The sequence below is a fragment of the Cervus canadensis genome, chromosome 3 (assembly GCF_019320065.1).
Source record: "Cervus canadensis isolate Bull #8, Minnesota chromosome 3, ASM1932006v1, whole genome shotgun sequence".
Classification (NCBI taxonomy): domain Eukaryota; kingdom Metazoa; phylum Chordata; class Mammalia; order Artiodactyla; family Cervidae; genus Cervus; species Cervus canadensis.
In genome coordinates this window covers 73326285-73346976 of record NC_057388.1, presented here as the reverse complement: position 1 = coordinate 73346976, position 20692 = coordinate 73326285, and the positions used below count along the sequence as shown (strand labels likewise).

The following is a 20692-nucleotide window of genomic DNA, read 5'->3' as shown; positions in this document are numbered from 1 at the left end:
CAGTGGCACATCCATCTGCAATATATTTAAGTGCCAACAAAACAGGCTTTATCACTTCCATAGTGTCCAGACAGAATTGGACATGGATAAGTAGAAAAGAGCAGATCAAGATCCCATGTTTCTATCAACAAGGAAATCACTGGAGGTCAGCTTTGCTTGTTTATACTGCAGTTTGCAATGTAAATTACCATTAATAAGGAAGGGTAATGGACCACATAATGTTTGTTTCTTTCACCATCTTATATTGGTCGAGCAAGAGAAGTCATTAGTCATAGAACATTTCTGGAAGGGTACATATAAAAATGCTTAACAGTAATTGCCTCAAGTAAAGGACAGGAGTCTGACAGAAAAGAGAAATTGACTTTTCACTCTCACAGCAGAAGTCACTGTGAATCATACTTTGCAGTGAGCTGCTTTTATGACAAAAGTCATTGTATCAACTCTAATGACAGAGGCCATCATGCTGGAAGCTGGCGTTTGGGGAGGGTAACTTTTGCACTGCTTCTTAAAATTGGGAATTTTCCTCTTGATTCCATGTAACCTATACTTGATCACAAGTTTGTTTGGAAGTTTGTAAAATTCAGATAACCTATGAAAGTACATTTTTGAATTAAAAATGGTATCTAATGAGTATAGAAAATATAGGCACAGATGGAAAAGAAATCAAAAGGCTGGTATAGCCGTCCATCTGGAGAAAATTCCTGGTACACAATGAAGTAAAACAGTTGAATTGTATTGTCTATGCTTCTATATCTTCCTTTACCATTATAGCACATTGTAGATAGTTTCCATGCCATTAAAATTCTTCTATACTTTATTCTATGTATTGCCATAATTTAATTCAAACCTTTCTCTTGTACATTATGTTTGTTGCCCACTTTTTGCCTTTATAAATATGTTGAAAAACCTCATAGATCGCTCTTATTTCTGTATAGTTCTGCAAACTTTGTTAATGATCTACTTTTAGAATACAAAAAGAATCTAGAGATGAACATAAATTCATCACTTGGGCTTTTCCTCTGAACTTGCAATTTTTATCACCAAGTCTCCAGCATTTTTGAGACAGCATTAGCTGATGACCAGCCCAAATTCAGTCTAAAACCTGCAGTTTTCAATCACAGATTTTTAAAAAACACCAGTTTACATTTCCAAATTGTAACACAGAAGAGAAGCTTGTTTTCCAGTTGCTGGAAACTATTTTCTGAGCATATCTATTCTGTTTTGTCTGGAGAGCTAAATGTTTGAAGTTTGTGTATTTGCAATTATGATTAAAGCTATCTCAACATCAAAAGGAAAAGAAATCTAAAAAGCAATCACGTGGGGCTCTCTTCTCCCTCCCTCCCCTGGCCCTGTCTCTCTCCTCCCTCCTCTTTCTCCTTCTCCCCCTCCCTCCCCACCTTCCCCCCTCCCCCTCCTTTCCTCCCCCCTTCCTCCCCTCCCCGCTCTCTTTCTGTACCTCTCTTGTGTGCGTGCACACACATGTACCCCTACCTGAGAAACTCAGTGGCCCAAAAAATGCCCAAAAGTGTAAAATTCTGGGAATTTCGGGGAGTCATATAATCTTGGTTTTAAATGGAAAATACATTCTTTTAGGTATTGTAAGCAGTTAGGAAAGCAAATGTTAGCATCATGTTTGCAGTGAGATCCACATCAGTCGCTCAGTTGGTGGCAGGCTTCCCTCCATGGACCATTTATCACCACTTTGGGGCCACATTTGCGATAGTAAAGGACAGGAGAGCCTAGGTCATGCTGCAGTCCATGGGGTCACAAAGAGTTGGACACAACCTAGCAACTGAACAACAACTGAACCACAAGGATCCCAGCACATACCAAGTTCTATGAAATCTTAGAATATTAGAGTCTTTTTAAGTTCTGCCTGAAATTGTTTCCATCCCTGTAAATTCCTGGCCCCTAGTTAAAGAAGCACGTTTCTATTTAACGCTATCATCCTCCAGTTCTCTCATCTGGAGTCCATCCAGTACCACTCTACAGTCATCTCATTTATCCTCGGCCGATGTTGCCATGGCTCAGGACTCCACAAGCCTCACCCCTCCCCAGTATTGTTTCCTTCATCTCACTCATAGTCATGGTGACACATATCCCTCAGCCAGTCATCTGCCTTCAGAGTAGCTGACCTTCCTCTGGTTCTGCAGTCTTTCAGTCTAGCTTGGTTTTGCAGTAAGCAGGTAACCTTAAAAGCAAGAACCATCTCTCCCTAAAGCATTTCTACAACACATGAATTCCTTATGACCCCCGTGAAGAAAAGTGAGCCTCTTCGTGCTTCAAAGCCTTGTTTTTCTCCAGGCAAAGTTCAATGCACAGCCAGGCCTTCTTGAGTTCCATTCTCAGGTCTCCCTGTTTTCCCAATTTCTTTCTGTAAATCATCTCTTAGATAGCCTTCAGCTGTTTCTGAGATTCCTGTCTTTATAGTATCACAAATATTTTCAACACACATTACAGCAGACTGACATAACCCCCTGGAAGGAAAAGAGATATTTCAGTCCCAGGAAGCCTTTACATATTTATTAATTCATGGAAAGAGAGAAATATGAGACTAAATATTGCATATCAGCCATCAGCAAACCTTTCTTTCATCACTTTTTTGGACTCTTTTTTCCCTATTCTAACTACCTAACATAACCGTTTAACCAGAAAGTGCTGTTACGGAAGTTCCAGCATCTAAATCTCGGTAGCTGGCTACACCCACTGAAGAGAGCTGGGTACTGGTGGCATCAAAGTGAGAAGTCAGCCCGAGTGGCACAGAATCTATTCCCCTTGTCCCTTAAGTGAGACAAGGGCAAGAAGAAGGATCAGGAGAGGAAAAGGATGAATCTGCATCCCTCCCTATTCCAGAGGAGCAGTTCAAAGACTGCCACATACAGGGAGTGAACTGGTAGCACATCTCATCTGAAGGATGTTATTCTTGTCTGTGTGAAATATGAAAGTAGAACCTAAAGGAAAACCAGCAATTACCATTTCTGTAATTAGGAAGCCCTACATAATCTGCTTTGAAGATTGCCCCCTGCAATATCACACAGGGCCTCGTCTTAAGTGACCACTTTTAGATGGACCTGGCCTTTCCAGGGTTTATGCCATAGGAGCTCATCACCTCTCCTGAATTCAGTGTGTGTGAATTCTGGTCTTGGAGAATTTTCTTTCTAATTTTTGTCTGGATATTTGAGCTCTTTATGAATATCTTCCAATGTCATCTTCAAAATTCTTAAATATTTTAAAGCCCATTTTGACTCCTTTGTCACATAGAGTGAGTCATCTACACTCATCGCCATTTATCTGGTGAATGTACTCCAGTGTGGAAATCTGTGGTGCCTCCGTTCAAATAGCTTACCCTGCAAGGGTCCTTTCGGGAGCAAAATATATATGGAATCATGGTAGAAACTCATTGTCATGCTCTAGAACCTAGGGAATTTATAAAAATTTAAAATCAAGCTAAATTAAAATTAATCATCACAAATATCAGTTTTAAGCTAAGCAAATTCTGTGTCCCATGAAGTTTTGTCAAAATGTCCAACCCAAACCAAAACACTGGATGCAGGCTAGTAGTATGGGGAAGTGAAAAACAATTCTTGACAGTCAAGTGTTAGTTAGCATCCTGGTTCTATCTCTTATAGTTAAAAATTTTGGAAAAAAACTTATTTTCTCTGATCCTCAGATTCCCCATTTGTAAACTGGGGCGAATAATGCTTATCTTGCCAAATTTTGTGAGGATATGAGACTGTGTAAAGAGTAACCAGTATAATGAACGGGAGAAAAGATGCTAAACGAAGAATAGCCTTTCAAGTATAATAAACACTGTTTAAGACAGCCAGCCCAGTCCACATTTGGCTATGAAGTTCAGTGCTGCCCCTTAGAGATGAAGATCATAGACCTACTTTACTGATAATATTCCCTTTAACATATTTCTGATGAGAAATATTTCTTAGTCTATTGCATGTATTAATGAGATGAACATTCATGGCATTTGGCATAGTCACTTTCTTAAAAACCACAACACCAACCATTCTACTGAGACATTTTTTTCGAACATGCTAATTTTCCATCACGTTTGGGATTATAGCTTCATTCCTCCTTTCATTTAGGTGATGTCAGGGCCTTTTTGCCACTCATTTTGAAAAATTAGTATCCAAAGATCATCCGAAATGGATGAGGTTTTTAACACTTACAATTTTATTTTGAAATTAGGCCTCAGAAGTCTCTAGAAACAGAGGAGCCTCTTTACTGGCCAGGCCAGGACACAGCCTAGTAGCTGCTATTCGAAGCCAACACCAACATGAGTCGTTGCCACTGGGTATGTATCACACTTGTGAACCCCTGGATAGCCAACACCTTGTTTTTCTTATTGTGACTCCTTTAATATTCAGGACTCTGTGTTTCCTTTCTGGTGTTGTCTGCTCCCCTACCCCTGGTTCCCATCTTCCTCTTGCACCTCTTGCCTCTCCTTCCTCCGCTATGTCCTTCTCTCTTCCCTTCCTTTTCTCTCCCCTCTTCCAGACCCTCATTCCCTCCCTCTTTATTCTATTCAGTGGTTTGTTAGCTGGGTCCCCGGATAGCATAGTTTAGATAAGGTGATGGATGTGGTTGCTTAGATGCAGTTTCTAATTTAGACCTCTATTCCCGTGTGTGTGTATGAGGATAAGCTAGAAGAGGCTCCATTCCTAACTTCAGCTGCCTCTTTCCAAAACACTTATATCAAGATGGTGAGAGAGTCTACATGGATTTGGATGTTTTCATTATCCCTATTGGGAAATTCAACCAATGGCAGAAGTCATAAGTGCAAGTGCTCAGTAAAGGATTTCTTTGAATTTGCCATAATAACTCTTTTTTTTTAATAAGAGAAGTTAGAAGGAACAGAGTATAACTCCACTCATGAAAGACCTATTTTATTCTCTTTCATCTATTCACAAGGCGGGGGGGGCGGGGGTTGAGTTAACACCAAGTTAAATTCCTACGATATTAAAGATAATTAACTTAGATCTGGTTCGCTTTGGGTTTGATCATTTAAAAATAGCCAGGCTATTATGTCACAGAAAAAAAAAGCCCAAGAGCTTACATTATTTTGATGAGTATGCTCCCTGCCCTTCAGACTCTCCTCCATTAATCCTGGTATCAAGCTGCCGTTTTCCAATCATTAGTGAAATCATCTCTGGGCTGGAGATTCAACCACAACTTGCACTTTTGTCTGTTTCAGCATATAACGACAAGATTGTGGCATTTCTTCGCCAGCCAAACATTTTTGAAATGCTGCAAGAGCGCCAGCCAAGCTTGGCAAGAAACCACACACTCAGGTAGGGGCTTGTCTACCAGTCTCTAATTCCAGGTCTCTCCCACTGGTTTTCCAGGTGGAACAACCTCTGTGGAGAGACAGCAGACGCTTATGATGTGTTTTATTCGTGCATTTAAATTATAACCTAAATACTTACAATGAAGAATCCAGGTGTTCTATTGCAATTAGAGATAGCTATCATATCAGCTTACCAATTATTCACATGATGCTAAAATGATTTCCATTGATTTGGAGGGAAGCACAGAAAAGGAGCAAAATAACTTTCATCAAAGATTATTTATGTAAAGCACCACATGAATTACTACTTTATTTAAAGAATATAATTGTTTAAAGGTGTACTGATATTAGATGACTATATTCATAAATGAACAAACAAAAAAGTTTCATAAGTGTTTTAACTACTTAAATCTTATTGTTCATTAGGGTCATTTTTGAATGAGTGTCTCTGAAACTCTGAATCACTTCATTTGGAAGGGCAAACCACCCAAAGTGATAAAAAAAAAATTATCTTCTGAAGTTAAATCCTACATTCTCACTGAGGTATTAGAGTATATCTCTCCTTCAGTTTACTACCCAGCATTTCAAAAGCTAGAGATGCACAGTGGTTAACTGTGTCCCCTTGGAATTTGAAAACTTGCTCTAGCACATAGGTGCCAGTGATGGAGACATGTCACTTAATCCTCTACCCTCAGTCTCTTCTTAACTGAAACCAGATCACAATGTGGGCTCCACTGAGATGCTTCTCTGGACCAGGTAACATGGGCAGCGGGGCAGCTAGTGACTCCTGCTGACTCCAGCTCCCATCTGGTGGTCTTTTGATTCTGCTGGACAACTGTAATCCTCTACTTTGACCTCCTCAGTCAGTCACCAACACCTCAAAATAACCTCTTTGCTATTCAAATCTTTATTAATCCTGCCAGGATGGATCACTCACTCTTCTTTCCTATCCATTACCACCCACTGACACCTACTTTCCCTGTGGTTTTTTTTCTTCCTCCCCATTACGATAAGACCTTAGTTTCATGGGTGAGTGGGTGAAAATCTGGGTATAGTTTGAGAACTTGTGAAAAATGCATCAACTAATAAAATTGGCTTATTTACATGGGGCCCTTGGGGGGAATTCTTTGTGGGGAGCACTTCGATTTCTTGTGAAACTCTGAGCTCCTTTTCCAAAAAGGAACTGGTTTGACAGAACCTTTCTTATACCAGAGGTCATGCTAAGGCAAGATGTAAGCTCTCTCATAAGAGTGGAATTCTTTGCAATTAAAGAACTAGATGAACTGTGTTGAGACCCTCCTACATCTTTTCTCTCCAGAATTTCAAAATGCATTAACAAATGCTTCCATTTTCATCACTCAATAAAAACAAAACAATGCCAAAAAACAAAAACTTCTCATGGTTCCTGTTGTGTATATAGTAAAGTCAAAATTTCTAAGCACAATTTCCATAGTCCCCTAAGTCAGGCTCTAATCTAACTCTCCATCGTGGGCTAGTTTTTCCTTCCTCTGGTGTCTTCCACCTCCCTCAAAGGGCCTGTATTTTCTCCTACCCCCACCTTTCCTAGAATAGCTTCTCTCTTAAGGGCATTTCAGCCCATTTTAAAGGCTCAAATCAAATGCAAAGATTCAGTGATCTAGGAAGACTTTAGCATTTATTTTGCCTTGCTTTACTAGCATTTGTTTTTGTACCTCTAAGATATTTTTCCTTTATCGCTTGTATTCTACCACTACTGATGTCTGCCTACAATATCATAAGCTCCTTAGGGCAGGATCTATATCTTCTTTGTCTTTGTACCACTCTCCTGTCAGAGCCTGACCCTCTACTTTGAAGATAGGAAACAATGATCACTTTCAGACTGAACTAAAGATCTTTAGTTTGAATGAGTGTGACTTCCATTTATTTTCAACTCTGCCCAAGTTTTATTACTCTGCCATGGAAGGCAGGGCCATATTTGGTCAATTCATGGGCTGCTGTCTGACTCACACTACATAATAATTTAAGAGAATTTCCAAGGGATTTTCAGAGGCATTGTAACCTGAAAACTTCCTGATACATCACTGCTCTTGAACTTTTTTTACCTTAACTGATTCTACCACTAAGTAAGGAATTCGCTGCTTGCTTTGGGGAGAAATGTGAGCTCCCCAAAGGCACTAGACTCCCATTTAAATCATTTTAAAAACAATAAAAACAATCCTCTTTGAAAATAAAGACTGGAGTATATTTCCCAAGGGAAGTGAAGAGTTTCAGTATTTATATAGTAAACACAATGTGATTTTGTCACATTATAACAAAATCTAAGAAATCTTGAAGGTTCTGTTGCAGTGTGGAATTGTACAATTACACTTTTCCAGATATGGGGGACATGAAACTAGGGAATGTTGGAATTGGAAAAAGCTTGGAAATTAATGTAGAAACTAATATCCTTCTTAAGGTTAAGGATGCTTCTGAGAATCTGAGGAAAGCTCTTATAGACTCTTCCCAACATAGAAATGTGAATCTTTGCATATAATTTCAAACAGTTAATGGACCCTGAAGGACCTGTAGAGTCCAGATTGGAAACCCAAATAGCTCCTGAAAAACTAAAAACTCAAAGTGACATCAGAAACTGGCCATGAAGTCAAAAAGGCAAAAGGAGAGCAAGCACCCGCTCTTCAAGTGGTCAGGCTTCAAGGATCCAAAAAACGGGTCACAACTCACTGTGACTGGGCCTTTGCCTGCCCCTAGCTGTGGTGTGAGGGTGAGTTAACTTGATTTTAAAGGTCCACGAGTTAAAAGGAAAACCTCCTCTCCCGATGATGCTGACCAAAGGAAAAACTTACTGCTTCCTCTGTGGTCCTCATGAGGGGCCATGATTCCTGTTTGGTCATGGCTATTCTCAGGGAGCCGTGGACCCACTGTCCTGGATTCATAAAGCCAGTCGCTGGGTTAGACGATAGAGGATGAGTTCTCAGAAAACCGAGTTCAGCAGACAGAAGTGAATCATAAGGAAACCACACGAGAAGAGGGAGGATGCAATGGTAGCCATCCTCATTCATTCTTTCTTTCTTCAACGAGTGCTTTTATTGGGCAGGTGTTCTGAATCAGGATGGCTCTAGGGCTGCATACCCAGTGGTGAAGCAAAACAGACATTGATCTCATGGGACTTATAATCTATTGAGAAAGACAAATGATAGACAGTTGTGACATTTTTAAGCCAAATATATAGCTGTAGGTTATATTATGGGCCACGGAGGACATGATCAGAATTCAGAGATAATGGAAGAGGGGTGTCAAGGATTTCATTGTAGATATTGAGTTTTGAGGCCACAAATGAAGATGTCAGGATGTCAAAGAAGCAGGTGGCTCTACTGACCAAAGCTCTGATGGGAGCTTTGCACTGGAGTTTTCTTGATGGGATGCAAGCAGGAGAGGAAGATAGCAGATGCAAGAAGAAGAGGCAGATGGCATTCTCACCCTCAGAGATCTCCCCACACCTAGGCCCCAGTGCCCTTGGGCTGGACCCAGGGGCACTTGGAGGCCCCTTAGACTAGTAGGTCTGCCTGAGATTTTCACAAACATGACAGAGGATGTCATGTCCCCTGAAGAGCCACCAAAACTCTCAGAAAACTCACATGTGGATGTGGTTTGAGCGTGGGGAGCAGTGGTAGGACTACTGCAGGGGGTGCTGCTTCCCCTGGCTGAGGAGGGCACCCTGCTGCCCTCATGGACTTGACTCTTTTCAGACTTCTTTTCCCCAGGAACCCTGGGAATAAAGAGTGACCCCTAAAATGTTCTCTCCTGTTTTCCCCAGGCAGGGAGACCAGGGGCATACCCAGATATGGGTCCCTTGGGGCAGCAGAGTGACTTGTCCCAGGGACATTGCCATTGGGAGAACACATCAGTTTGACAGTCCTTCATGGGACTGAAGTCAGTAAGCCAGAGGAGCAGGGTCCACAAGAGTCCTCCAGACAAGAGGGTGTTAGGCGGTGTCAGGATTTGAGGACAGCACTCAGGCACATGAAATCAAGGACACGGAGACACAGAAGGAGAGGCAGCTGCTGGAGGAGGCGTGGTTCTCACAGCCCAGTTGGGCTTTCACCTGGTCCAATTTCCAAATCCCCCATCAGAGAAGCTACTATGAGTACCCCTGGGTTTTGGAAATAACATTTACCACAACAGTACTCTATCTATACTGACAGGTTGGACCACAGTGCGTTTCTCTGTTTAATTCTATTTTGTGTATCTTTGTCAAAGCCAAAAAGTTTCTCTTGTCTCCTTAAAAATACCCACACCAGAAGGTCAATTTCATTATATTTTCACCTGAAAGCAAGCAAGTTATGATGAAGATTTGGATTCACATTATTATAATCAGAGAGAGAAAAAAGTTATATCTGCAGTATTTTTATTCATCTTTTTTTAATCATCCATTAGAGGAAACTGATTAAAAGGTATACCAGATTACTCTTTATTAATTTCTTACAAGTACATGTGACTCTAAAAGCATCTCAAACATATAAGCAAAAAAAGTGAAACTAATAAAATATCAATCCTTAAGTCTTCCCAGATTTCTGCTGTATCTCTTTAAGAAAGAGAAAAAAACATCTAACTTCTTTGAAGCATGATTACAAGGGATGATTGTTGGCCATAGTGTTTGAAATTTTTGAATATTTGAATGTTAGAAAAACACATCACAGAGTTTATTTGATCAAAAGGAAAACTCATATTTATCTATAGACTTATTGGAATAACTGCCATGTTGGAGTTGAATGTTGTGAAAAAGTCAGAATGCATGTGTTGTAATTAAACAGAGACAAACTGATGCCTGTGCTTGGATTGACGTGGGGGATTCTCCTGTATTTTGGGGCTGGACTCTCTCTGGACTCAGTATGGACTTAATTCATTTTCCATCAGGCATAAGGTTTCTCAAGAGACGTCCCCTCACTCTTTCCTCCCATGGCTTCTAAAACACCATGAGCCCACAGCGGCCCTTCCCAGCTCCACTCCCAACTGTGTGGCTCTCTAAGGACCTACCAGTGTTGTGCTGCTCAGCTCCTGTCCCCATGTGAGTCTGAGAAATACAGTTCCTAGACGAGCATCCTGGGAACCTATAATACGAACCTAACCTACCTCAAAATACTCTGGACACTAGAATATCACTGTTCAGCCCTACTGAAGGTGTAAAGGGGTTTGGAAAGGGATTCATTCCTTAGCTTTTATGTCAGCACGTAATTCTTATTTTCTTTCCCACATCTATCCTAGGGAGAAAATCCATTACATTCGGACTGAGGGTAATCATGGGCTTGAAAAGTTGTCCTGTGATGCAGATCTAGTCATTTTGCTGAGGTAAGGGGCTGAGCCTGAAACAATTCTGGAAAAGCAACTGGAGAAACTGCTCTGGGTGGTTCTCCACGACAGCCTGGACTAAAACACCCATTGTTTGTTCTAGAAGATTCTAGTGGCTGCGACTGAAGTAGGGCACCCGCCCTTACACCTGCTGTTCATTTCCTTCTTTACATGTATGACTGGGGTATCACAAGCTACATGTGGTCCTTGATGGAGACCTTGTTGTAGGACTAATTAGGGTTTAAAACAATAGGGAGAGTTTACATGTGAGGATGTGCCCATCTGAGTGAATCTAAGTGCTTTTTTTGTCTCATGAGAATCGTAATTGCTCTTACACTAATTCGTGAACATTCTCTCATGGACAGAGAACTAACTTAATTTTCTTTTTACTTTGCAGTCTCTTTGAAGAAGAGATTATGTCCTATGTGCCCCTGCAGGCTGCCTTCCACCCTGGGTACAGCTTCTCTCCCCGCTGTTCACCCTGCTCCTCACCTCAGAACTCCCCAGGTACCTTGAGGTTCTGGCACCCTGTCTCCTGCTAGTGGCGACCTGTGTTTCCACTGGAAGAAGCGGCCCTCTCTCCCTTATTTCCTCTCAATTTTCTGATCATACACACACTAAGTTGGGTGTTGACACATTGCCACCTGTTTTAGTAATGCCCCCAAGCTATTACATGTTTTGCATATTTAAATGATTTGGAAACATTTATTGTGAAACTAATATTTCGTGATGTGAAAATTATAATGAGATTCATGTTTCATTGTCTATCAATGTGATTTACTGGAACCCAGCGATACCTGTTTATATATTTTTTTCTCATTTAAATTATTTATTTTAATTGGAGGCTAATTACTTTACAGTATTGTGGTGGTTTTTGCCATACATTGACATGAATGTTTATATATCTTTTGCGGCAACTTTCATGCTACAAACAGCAGAGCTGAATAGTAGTGACAGACACCATAGGACCCCCAACATCTAAAATATTTGCTATCTGACTCTTTACCAACAAAGTCTGTGGGCCCCTGCTCTAAATTGCTGTTTTTTTCTAAAGCGTATTCTCAAAGCATTTAAAAGGGAAGAGCTCTTTCTGGGACATTCTGCCTTATGAATCAGAATGTTACCAATTTGAGTATTTTTTTTTGTTAAGTTGTAAAGGAGTTGCTAGTTTCCATACTAACTAGGGACCACCTTTATATCCCCATGAAGATGTCTAAGAATTTTTTTAAATGATATGAAATCGTTCCCCTGAAGTTTTCTTAAAATGAATTTACTCATGATACTCTTTGTGGATATTTTCCATTCCAAATGAGGAAATGTATATTGAACTGTTTAGCGAAAAGAGAAGCTATTATTTCCTGGGTTCATCAAGATAATTAGCTTAAAACAAATTAAAACTCCCAAACAAGATCCAGATATTGAAAAATTTTCCCCTATTGTCTTGATTTGCATGTTGTCATGGATGTTTGTGGTAAACTCACATTTATTTTTATAACTGTAAAATTTGGTAAAGGAAGTTAGTTTTGAAAACTCTAGTAACGTCCTATCTCATAACCTCTAGAGTCAGAGTTCAAACTTTGCTTTTGAAGCCAGTGAGGAAATGGAGAAGAGAAACCAAATGTAGCAATATGCTCTATCCCCCAGAAGGGATGTCTCACTCAGCTGGTGCCACTCAGTACTGCCATAGGTCTCGAATATCTCAGTTCAGTCATGTCTGACTCTTTGCGACCGCATGGACTGCAGCACACCAGGTCTCCCTGTCCATCACCAACGCCCAGAGTTTACTCAAACTCACGTCCTTCGAGTTGGTGATACCATCCAACCATCTCGTCCTCTGTCGTCCCCTTCTCCTTCTGCCTTCAATCTTTCCCAGCATCAGGGTCTTTTCCAAGGAGTCAGTTCTTAAAACTGGAATACCTTTTTGTTTGGTGTACCCCCATCATGTCATTCAGAACTATCTCCCAGAGGTAGTTTTGCTAATCTTAAAAGCTGTTTTTAAGTCAGTATCTCTTTGTTATCCCTTCCTCCACAAGTGTATCAGTGGCATTGTTGAGGAAATGTTCCATGAGTGCTCCCTCTGACATACAACATAACTAAGATGACATGCTTGGGAAAAGGAGGACTGGGAGCTTTGTCAGAGCCAGCATCAGCACAATCAGTTGTTTCTGGTGTGCATGGGATGACTTTCTTCTGGAGAGCAGAGCATTCCCATTTAGGGGACTTGTGTGTCTGCATGATGTCTGGTCCCAGTCTGATGATGTGTCTATGTGCATGCATTCTAAGTCGTGTCTGACTTTGCAACCTCATGGACTGTAGCCAGCCAGATTCCTCTACCCAAGAGATTCTCTAGACAAAAATACTGAAGTGGGTTGCCATGCCCTCCTTCAGGGGATCTTCCTGACCCAGGGATCAAACCCATGTCTCTTAGGTCTCCTGCATTGGCAGGTGGGTCCTTTACCACAGAGCCACCTGGGAAGCCCCAGTGTGTCTACACTTTGGTCCAAACTTCCAGCACTAGAGTATGGTTTTGACATCATTACATGGTGAAGATACCATCTTGCAAATAGAAAAACTAAGGGAGTATAAAGAGTTATTTGCTAAATGAGAATTATTTGGGTAAGTTTTTTTTTTTAAAGGAATCAGCATTCCTAATAGCTGTCTGGTGTCAGACTTTACTGATACCATGAACTCAAACAATCATCCAATTTATGTATCAAAGTCCTTAATTCTTTACTCTCCTAGCTTTGATCACAGGATCTTAGAGTGTGTAATCCAAATATTTGATGCTAAATTTTACGATTCCCACATTTCTCGACCTTTATGACTTTTACCCGAGGCAACAGAGATAGTGACTCATGCATGCCAAAGCACCTCATGAAGCATAAATTATTAAAGAAATGCATAGTAGTGACCATGGGCATAGTGGTAGTACCAGCAGTGAGAAAGTCATCTTATAAAATACACTGAAATCTGCTAGAAGAAACTTATACTTGCACCTGCAGACTTGTATTCTAGTTTTACCTACATTCTGAAACCTGGCATTTAGGCAAAGACACTGTCCTCTTCAAGTGGTGGCTTGGTTCCTTCTTATAAGCCACTTATTCAGTTGACTTCTGTGACACCACAGTAGGCATTTCATCTATGTCTTTGGCCACCTCTGCAGACTCATCCTTCCCTTCCTACAATCCTCAAGACTCAGTGCCAGGTTTTATTCTCCTCTCTTTCGAACTATGTCTCTTTCCAGTCAAATATTCAGAGGTACCACCATCAAAGACCAAGCTTGTGATCTCCCCACAAGTTTGTGTTTCTTCCATTTGTCCCCATCTCAGTGAATGTCACCAAAGTCCATTCCATTATAATGTCTAAAACTCACCTTTACTTACTACCTATATCCAGTTCATTGCCTCCTAAACACATCTCCAATCTATCCTATTCTCATCTCTGCTGACGCCACCCTAGTCCAGTTTAGGTGGGCTGAATCCATTCTGGACCTCTCTGGTTTTCTCTCTACTGCGGAAAGACTGAGGTTTCTGTAACTCCAAATACATCATCTTGGCCCCTACACACTAACTTTCTGTGGTGTTTAACATTAAACAAAAGCATTTAATCATTTTAAAGGAGAATACCTTATCCTACTTGACCTGTCTCCTGCCCACCTCCCAAGCTTTGTTTCTCATCATTCTGGTCCTCACTCCCTGTTTCCACATAAACTGGAGCACCGCTTTCCATCCTGCCTCAGTACCTTTGCCCATGCTGGTGCTCTACCTGGAATCTTCTCCCAGCTCATCTCTTCTCTTAGCTAAGCAGAAGCCTTTCCTAACTCAGTCTAATTCATGCCTACTTACTCTTCACATGTTTCCCAGGGAAGCCTTCCTGAGCTTGGCTAGAGTGTCCTGTGATCTCAGAGAACTGAGTTCTCTTCCTTCATGGGGAGCAATCGTCTCAACATGTAATTATATTCTCATTTCTGTGAGTTTGATGGTGTAAGTCTTCTCCAGATTATAAATTCAATATCTGGAACATAAACTAAACATTAGTTGTTACAGGAGCAAACTGTGATCCTAGCCATCTAGGAAACTTACAAAAGAATGTTATTTTTTCCAGTCCTTTTTTCATTGAAAGGTATATAAAGATAATAAAGCATTTACAAAGCATTCTAAGTGATACAAAAGCTCCTTCTATAAAGAGTAAGGAATTATTATTAATAATAATGTTCTTAATAATTTTGCTTTTATGGTACATGATAATCTAATATAAACCCCTAAATAATCTGTGCTCTAGTGGACAGGTATGTTTATATAAGCATCAAGGTCAATATAGTTGGAGAAGTATAATATACACATATATTACAATCTTGGTTGCTCCATTGTAGTTCCATTCACTTATAGCAACTTATAAGAGCCTAATTTGATTTATGTCATTTTCAAATATTTAAGTACAATTAAGCCAAGAAATATGCTCATCTAGATATTTTGAAGAGAGATACAATTTGAAATGGAGTGGAAGCTATAAGTATTTATTGTCATCAGAATTTATTTTTCTCTGCATCATATTATTTCTGGTTATTATCAAACTGAGGGAGTGATAGGGAAACTTCTTGAAGGAGAAAAAGATGAGGACTTAGGATTGTGCCTCTGGTTGGGCCTCCCACTACCATTGCTCTCTGCATATTTGTTCTTCAGTAAAAAGCGATGACCTTCAGCCTTTGTGCTTCTCTCTGCAGGTTTACAGAGAGCCAGTGCAAGAGCCCCTTCACCCTATAGGAGAGACTTTGAGGCCAAGCTCCGCAATTTCTACCGAAAACTGGAAGCCAAAGGATTTGGTCAGGGTCCAGGGAAAATTAAGTGAGTGATTTAATTGAGCTCCACTGAGTTTGGCACCGAATTCAGTTGGAAGATGTTTCTATCGTTTTCTCCTCTATAACTTGGTAATATTTGTCTGGAGATCAGATTCCATGGTATGACATCAGTCATGGTCATGCAATTGAGGAAAGAAAAAGTTAGGAAGTTGGAAAGAAGAAAGGAGGTTAAGAAATTGGAAGGGGGGCAGGAAGAGAAGGTAAGGAGAGAGAGAAAGAACAGTAGATTTCAGACAAAACCATGTATAAAACCAATGGCAGGCCTTCTCAGAAAACAAGGAATCTCAAACTAAATAAAAATTCTTATGTTTCCCTTTACATATTTTTGGGACAATTTTAACTACTCACTAGTCAAAAAGCTTTGATTTGGGGATCTAAGTGAGAAGTTGTTTCTCCCTGCTATATGTTTACTATTTTCATCTTGAAAAGCTGAACCCAAATTCAGGAATTCAGCTTAAGAGATTCTTTTTAGAATTGATAAATATATATATATATATATATCCTGACAATAGTATAATATGGATGGAATGTGTCCCATTATAAACTAGTACATGTTGTCCTGGAGATTTTATCATTTTGAAAAGAGTGTCAGAGTAAGTCCATGGTTGAACTGCTGGAATCTGTACCTTGATGAAGAGTCTAGGGAGTAAGACCATCAGCCTGGGCCCCCACACCTCACCTAGAACACTCCCCAACATTGGAGCCCAAGCCCCAACTGCCCGCCCACATGGCTTCTCATTTCTAGGCTCATCATTCGTCGAGACCACCTGTTGGAGGGAACCTTCAATCAGGTGATGGCCTATTCCCGGAAGGAGCTCCAGCGAAACAAGCTCTACATCACCTTTGTTGGAGAGGAGGGGTGAGCCATCAGCACTTTCATGTAGACATCTCAGTGTGGGTAGACCAGAGCCCCCGGGTCTTGGGTGATTTTCCTCAAGGAGCAGGGTGACTTTAAGCTTTTGCCCCAAGGTGGTGCTGATCATATCCTCCCAGGAGGCCTTTCTCTCCAGGTGTTGCCAATCTTTGAATTTCATGTTCTCCAAAAGCCTAAGATGATTGGCGTGTTCTAGAATCTGAGGTCACATGGTCAAAGTATAAGCCCAAAGTATAGACCAAGCTACTAGATCTTTACTTTTTCAGCATACACCCTGAAAGGTATCCCCTTGGTGTACCCACCCCTCTGAGTATCTGATCAAAGAACTCTTTCCCCAGGTGTGCACACATGTGACTGGTGGTGATGGTAGTGGTTGAGTTGCTAAGTCTTGCAGCCGCATGGATTATAGCCTGCCAGGCTACTCTAACATGGGATTTACCAAGCAAGAATCTTAAAGTGGGCTGCCATTTCCTGCTCCAGGGGATCTTCCCAACCCAGGCGTCAAACCCAGGTCTTCGGCATTGCAGGCGGATTTTTTAATGACTGAGCCACCAGGGAAGCACATATATGACTATTTACCAAATTTTTCATGTAATTTCAGTGATTTCATAGCAAACCATCTCAACTGTGGAAAGCAAGCCCACCCAGGAGGGCATAGCAGGATGAACTTAGCAGAAAGTGTTTTCAATTCATGCGCATGCACACATGCACCATCACAGGAAATTCTTTTCTGTCTCCCATGATAAAGTCCAGCTGAGGACCAGCTGTATGTTTTACCCAATAGGTGTGATGTAATTGAGGAAGAAGTTTAAGGAACACTACCATAAATATTTAAGAACATCATCCTCAAACCAATCACTGCATCCTCATTTTCTTCAGCAAATTATACTTCCCTTGGGATCCATTGTAAAGAGCAGAGGCTGCCCTCTACTTTCCTGGCACTGACTCTGAAAAGGCAAGCCAGGTCCCGCATAGAGACAGGTCCCCCACCTCCCTCATGTAATGAACTTCCCGGGCCTCTGCTTCCTTTTGCAGCCTGGACTACAGTGGTCCTTCGAGAGAATTCTTCTTCCTTCTGTCTCAGGAGCTCTTTAACCCTTACTACGGACTCTTCGAGTACTCTGCCAATGACACCTACACCGTGCAGATCAGCCCCATGTCTGCCTTTGTAGAAAACCATCTCGAATGGTAAGAGCTTGAATTTTCACTTTCTCATGTTGGAAAGTTCTGGTCTTTCTCAGTCAGAAGTCAGTGGTATTCCTTGAGGACCATTGTGTTTGGAGCAGTGGCCCAATGCCATGAGGGGTGATGAGAGTAAGCAACAAAGCACTGGAAACAAAGTTCTCTGCTAGTTTTCACCCAGAATACAAAATGAATTACTAAAGATGCTGCAAATTTCCTATCAACTGCACATTGATGTAAGATACTACAGTTTTTCTTCAGAGGAGACACTGAGGTAAGTAGATATAGGTCCTGAGTGTTGATAATTCTACTAAAATCCTAAGCGTTCCCAGGGAGGGCTTCTTGAAGGTACTCATGGATTTGAGAGTCTCTAATCTTGGACTGATGGCTTTTGCACTGTGGCCATCAGCTTCTGCATCTTGCTTTAAAATAAGGCTTTTGGGTTAGATGATCTCTCAGCATCCTCCTGACTTAAAAGTACAACATGTCTTTGGTCCTCTCATCTTGAGGCAATTACCACTTACTGAAATGAGTAAGAAGATCAGTATCAGTCAATTCTGTGCACCTCTGTGGCTGAGATACCTCAGGTATGAGTGGAAGTCTCCAGAAAGCTGCATGGGAAAATTAGGATGCATGCACTTTCCTGTTTTGTCACCCCCACATGTGACTTGAAAAGTACCCCTGATTTCACTGCAGGAGCTCCTATCATCAGGAGGGAAATGAGTCCTGGGAACTGCTGACATGGTTCTTATCTGACATAACCTACTGATGATGTGTCGTGGGGCTGCTGGTGAAGGGAGCTTCTGGGATAACACCTGAGCACTGGGCTTACAGCCCAAATCCCCATAATTTGATTTCATAGTATCAGAACAACCCACCTCTGCTAAGGCTGCCAGCTACAGCCCACAACTTCTCTCTCCAAACACTCTCACCTCTGAGTTCTTCTTTTTCTTTAATTTTTTCAAGTTTATTTTATTGAAGTATAGTTGATTTAGAATGTTGTGTTAATGTCTACTTTACAATAAAGTGATTCAGTTATACATGTATATATATATATATATTTTCATATTATTTTCCATTATGGTTTATCTTAGGATATTGAATGTAGTTCCCTGTGCAATATAGTTAGACCTTGTTGTTTATCCATTCTATATATAATAGTTTGCATCTGCTAATCCCAACTTCCCAACCCATCCCTCCTCCCCTGCTCTCCCACTTGGCAACCATTAAGTCTGTTCTCTTATGTCTGACTCTGTTTCTATTTCAAAGGTAAGTTCATTTGTGTCTTATTTTAGATTCTCCATTTAAGTGATATCATATGGTATTTGTCTTTCTCTTTCTGACTTACTTCATTTAGTGTGATAATCTCTAGGTCCATCCAGGTTGCTGCAAATGGCATTATTTCTTTCTTTTTTGTGGTTGAGTAGTATTCCGTTGTGTATGTGTACCACATCTTTATCCGTTCATCTATTGATGGACATAGGTTGTTTCCATGTAATGGAGATTGTAAATAGTGTGGCTGTGAACATAAGGATTCATATATCTTTTCGGACATAAGGGTACATATGTCTTTTTGAATTATACTTTTGTCCAGATATATGCCCAGGAGTGGGGTTGCTGAATCATATGGTAACTCTATTTTTAGTATTTTGAGGAACCTCCATACTGTTCTCCATAGTGGTTGCATCAATTTACATTCCCACCAACAGTGTAGAAGGGTTCCCTTTTCACCACACTCCCTCCAGCATTTATTATTTGTAGACTTTTAAATGATGGTCATTCTGATCTGTGTAAGGTGGTACCTTATTGTAGTTTTGACTTGCATTTCTATAATACTTATCAATGTTGAGCATCCTTTCACGTGCCTACTGGCCATCTGTATGTCTTCCTTGGAGAAATGTCTCTCTTGATCTTCTGCCATTTTTTTATTGCATTGTTTGCTTTTTTGTTATTGAGTTGTATGAGCTGTTTGTACATTTTGGAAATTAAGCCCTTATCAGCCACATCATTTGCAAATATTTTCTCCTAACCCATAGATTGTCTTTTGTTTTGTTTATGGTTTCCTTTGCTGTGCAAAAGCTTGTTAAGTTTGATTAGGTCCCATTTGTTTATTTTTCCTTTTATTTATCTTGCCTTGGGAGACACGTAAGAAAACGTTGGTCAATTTATGTCAGAGAATGTTTTGCCTATGCTCTCTTTTAGGAGTTTTATAGTGTCAAGTGTTATATTTGAGTCTTCAAGCCATTTTGAGTTTATTTTTTTTGTATGGTGTGAAGGAGTGATCTAACTTCACTGATTTGTATGAGTCAGCTCTTGAGCTGAGCAAGGCATGTGCCTGCTCAGGGCATGTGCTTCAAGTGTTTGGCACAAGTTAAGAAGCAAATGTTGTTGCATTTTGTTGCTTTTTGCCTTTGTTGTTTCTTTTCATGTAACTTACCAAATAAGTGGATGATGTAGCTTGGGAGGCAGAAACACAGCTGATGGTGTGGGCAGAGCAGGAAGTCCTTACAGAGAAGATTTAGGGCTAAGAATTGAAGACCAGCTCTAACTTAGTCACATTCAGGTAGGGTTCACTCAGACAGTGGAGAGTACCATACCCCCATGAAACAAGAATATATGTGGGACTTCCCTGGGTCCAGTGGTTAAGAATCCACCTGCTAAAGCAGGGGACATAGGTTTGTTCCTTGGTCTGGGAAGATTCCACATGCCTCAGGGCAACTAAGCCTATGCACAAAACTACTGAAGCCCAAGAGCTCTAGAGCCGACAAACCACAGCTACTGGGCTCATGTGCTGCAACTACTGAAGCCTGTGCACCCAGAGCTCATTGTTTTGCAACAAGAGAAGCCACCACAATGAGAAATGCACACAGCACAACTAGAGAGTAGCCCCCATTCACAACTAGGAAAAGCCCACATGCATCAATGAAGACCCAGCACAGCCAAAAATAAATAAATATATAAATAATTTTTTAAAGACTACAAATGTATGCAGATTATACTTCATATAATCCCCCAATTCTCTCAGTCTATGTGCATGAAATTTAAGATGGTGTCTTAGAGGTCATGAATTAGAGTTAGCAATCACTGAGGAAATACTTTTGCAAATATTACAGCATATAGGACTTTGGTGGGTATTGTGGGGATACATTCATTA

General features: G+C 40.7%; 1 protein-coding gene across 4 annotated transcripts in view; it reads left to right on the top strand.

The window, feature by feature from the left end:
- HECW1 (HECT, C2 and WW domain containing E3 ubiquitin protein ligase 1) overlaps positions 1-20692 on the top strand; it is a 443461-nt gene that overhangs the window by 367831 nt on the left and 54938 nt on the right. For all 4 annotated transcript variants that reach the window (XM_043463510.1, XM_043463512.1, XM_043463511.1 and 1 more), the window contains 7 exons: positions 4201-4306; positions 5207-5303; positions 10541-10624; positions 11022-11131; positions 15348-15468; positions 16228-16341; positions 17392-17544. In XM_043463510.1, the coding sequence (XP_043319445.1) occupies positions 4201-4306; positions 5207-5303; positions 10541-10624; positions 11022-11131; positions 15348-15468; positions 16228-16341; positions 17392-17544 (785 nt within the window). The remainder of the gene's footprint in view (positions 1-4200; positions 4307-5206; positions 5304-10540; positions 10625-11021; positions 11132-15347; positions 15469-16227; positions 16342-17391; positions 17545-20692) is intronic.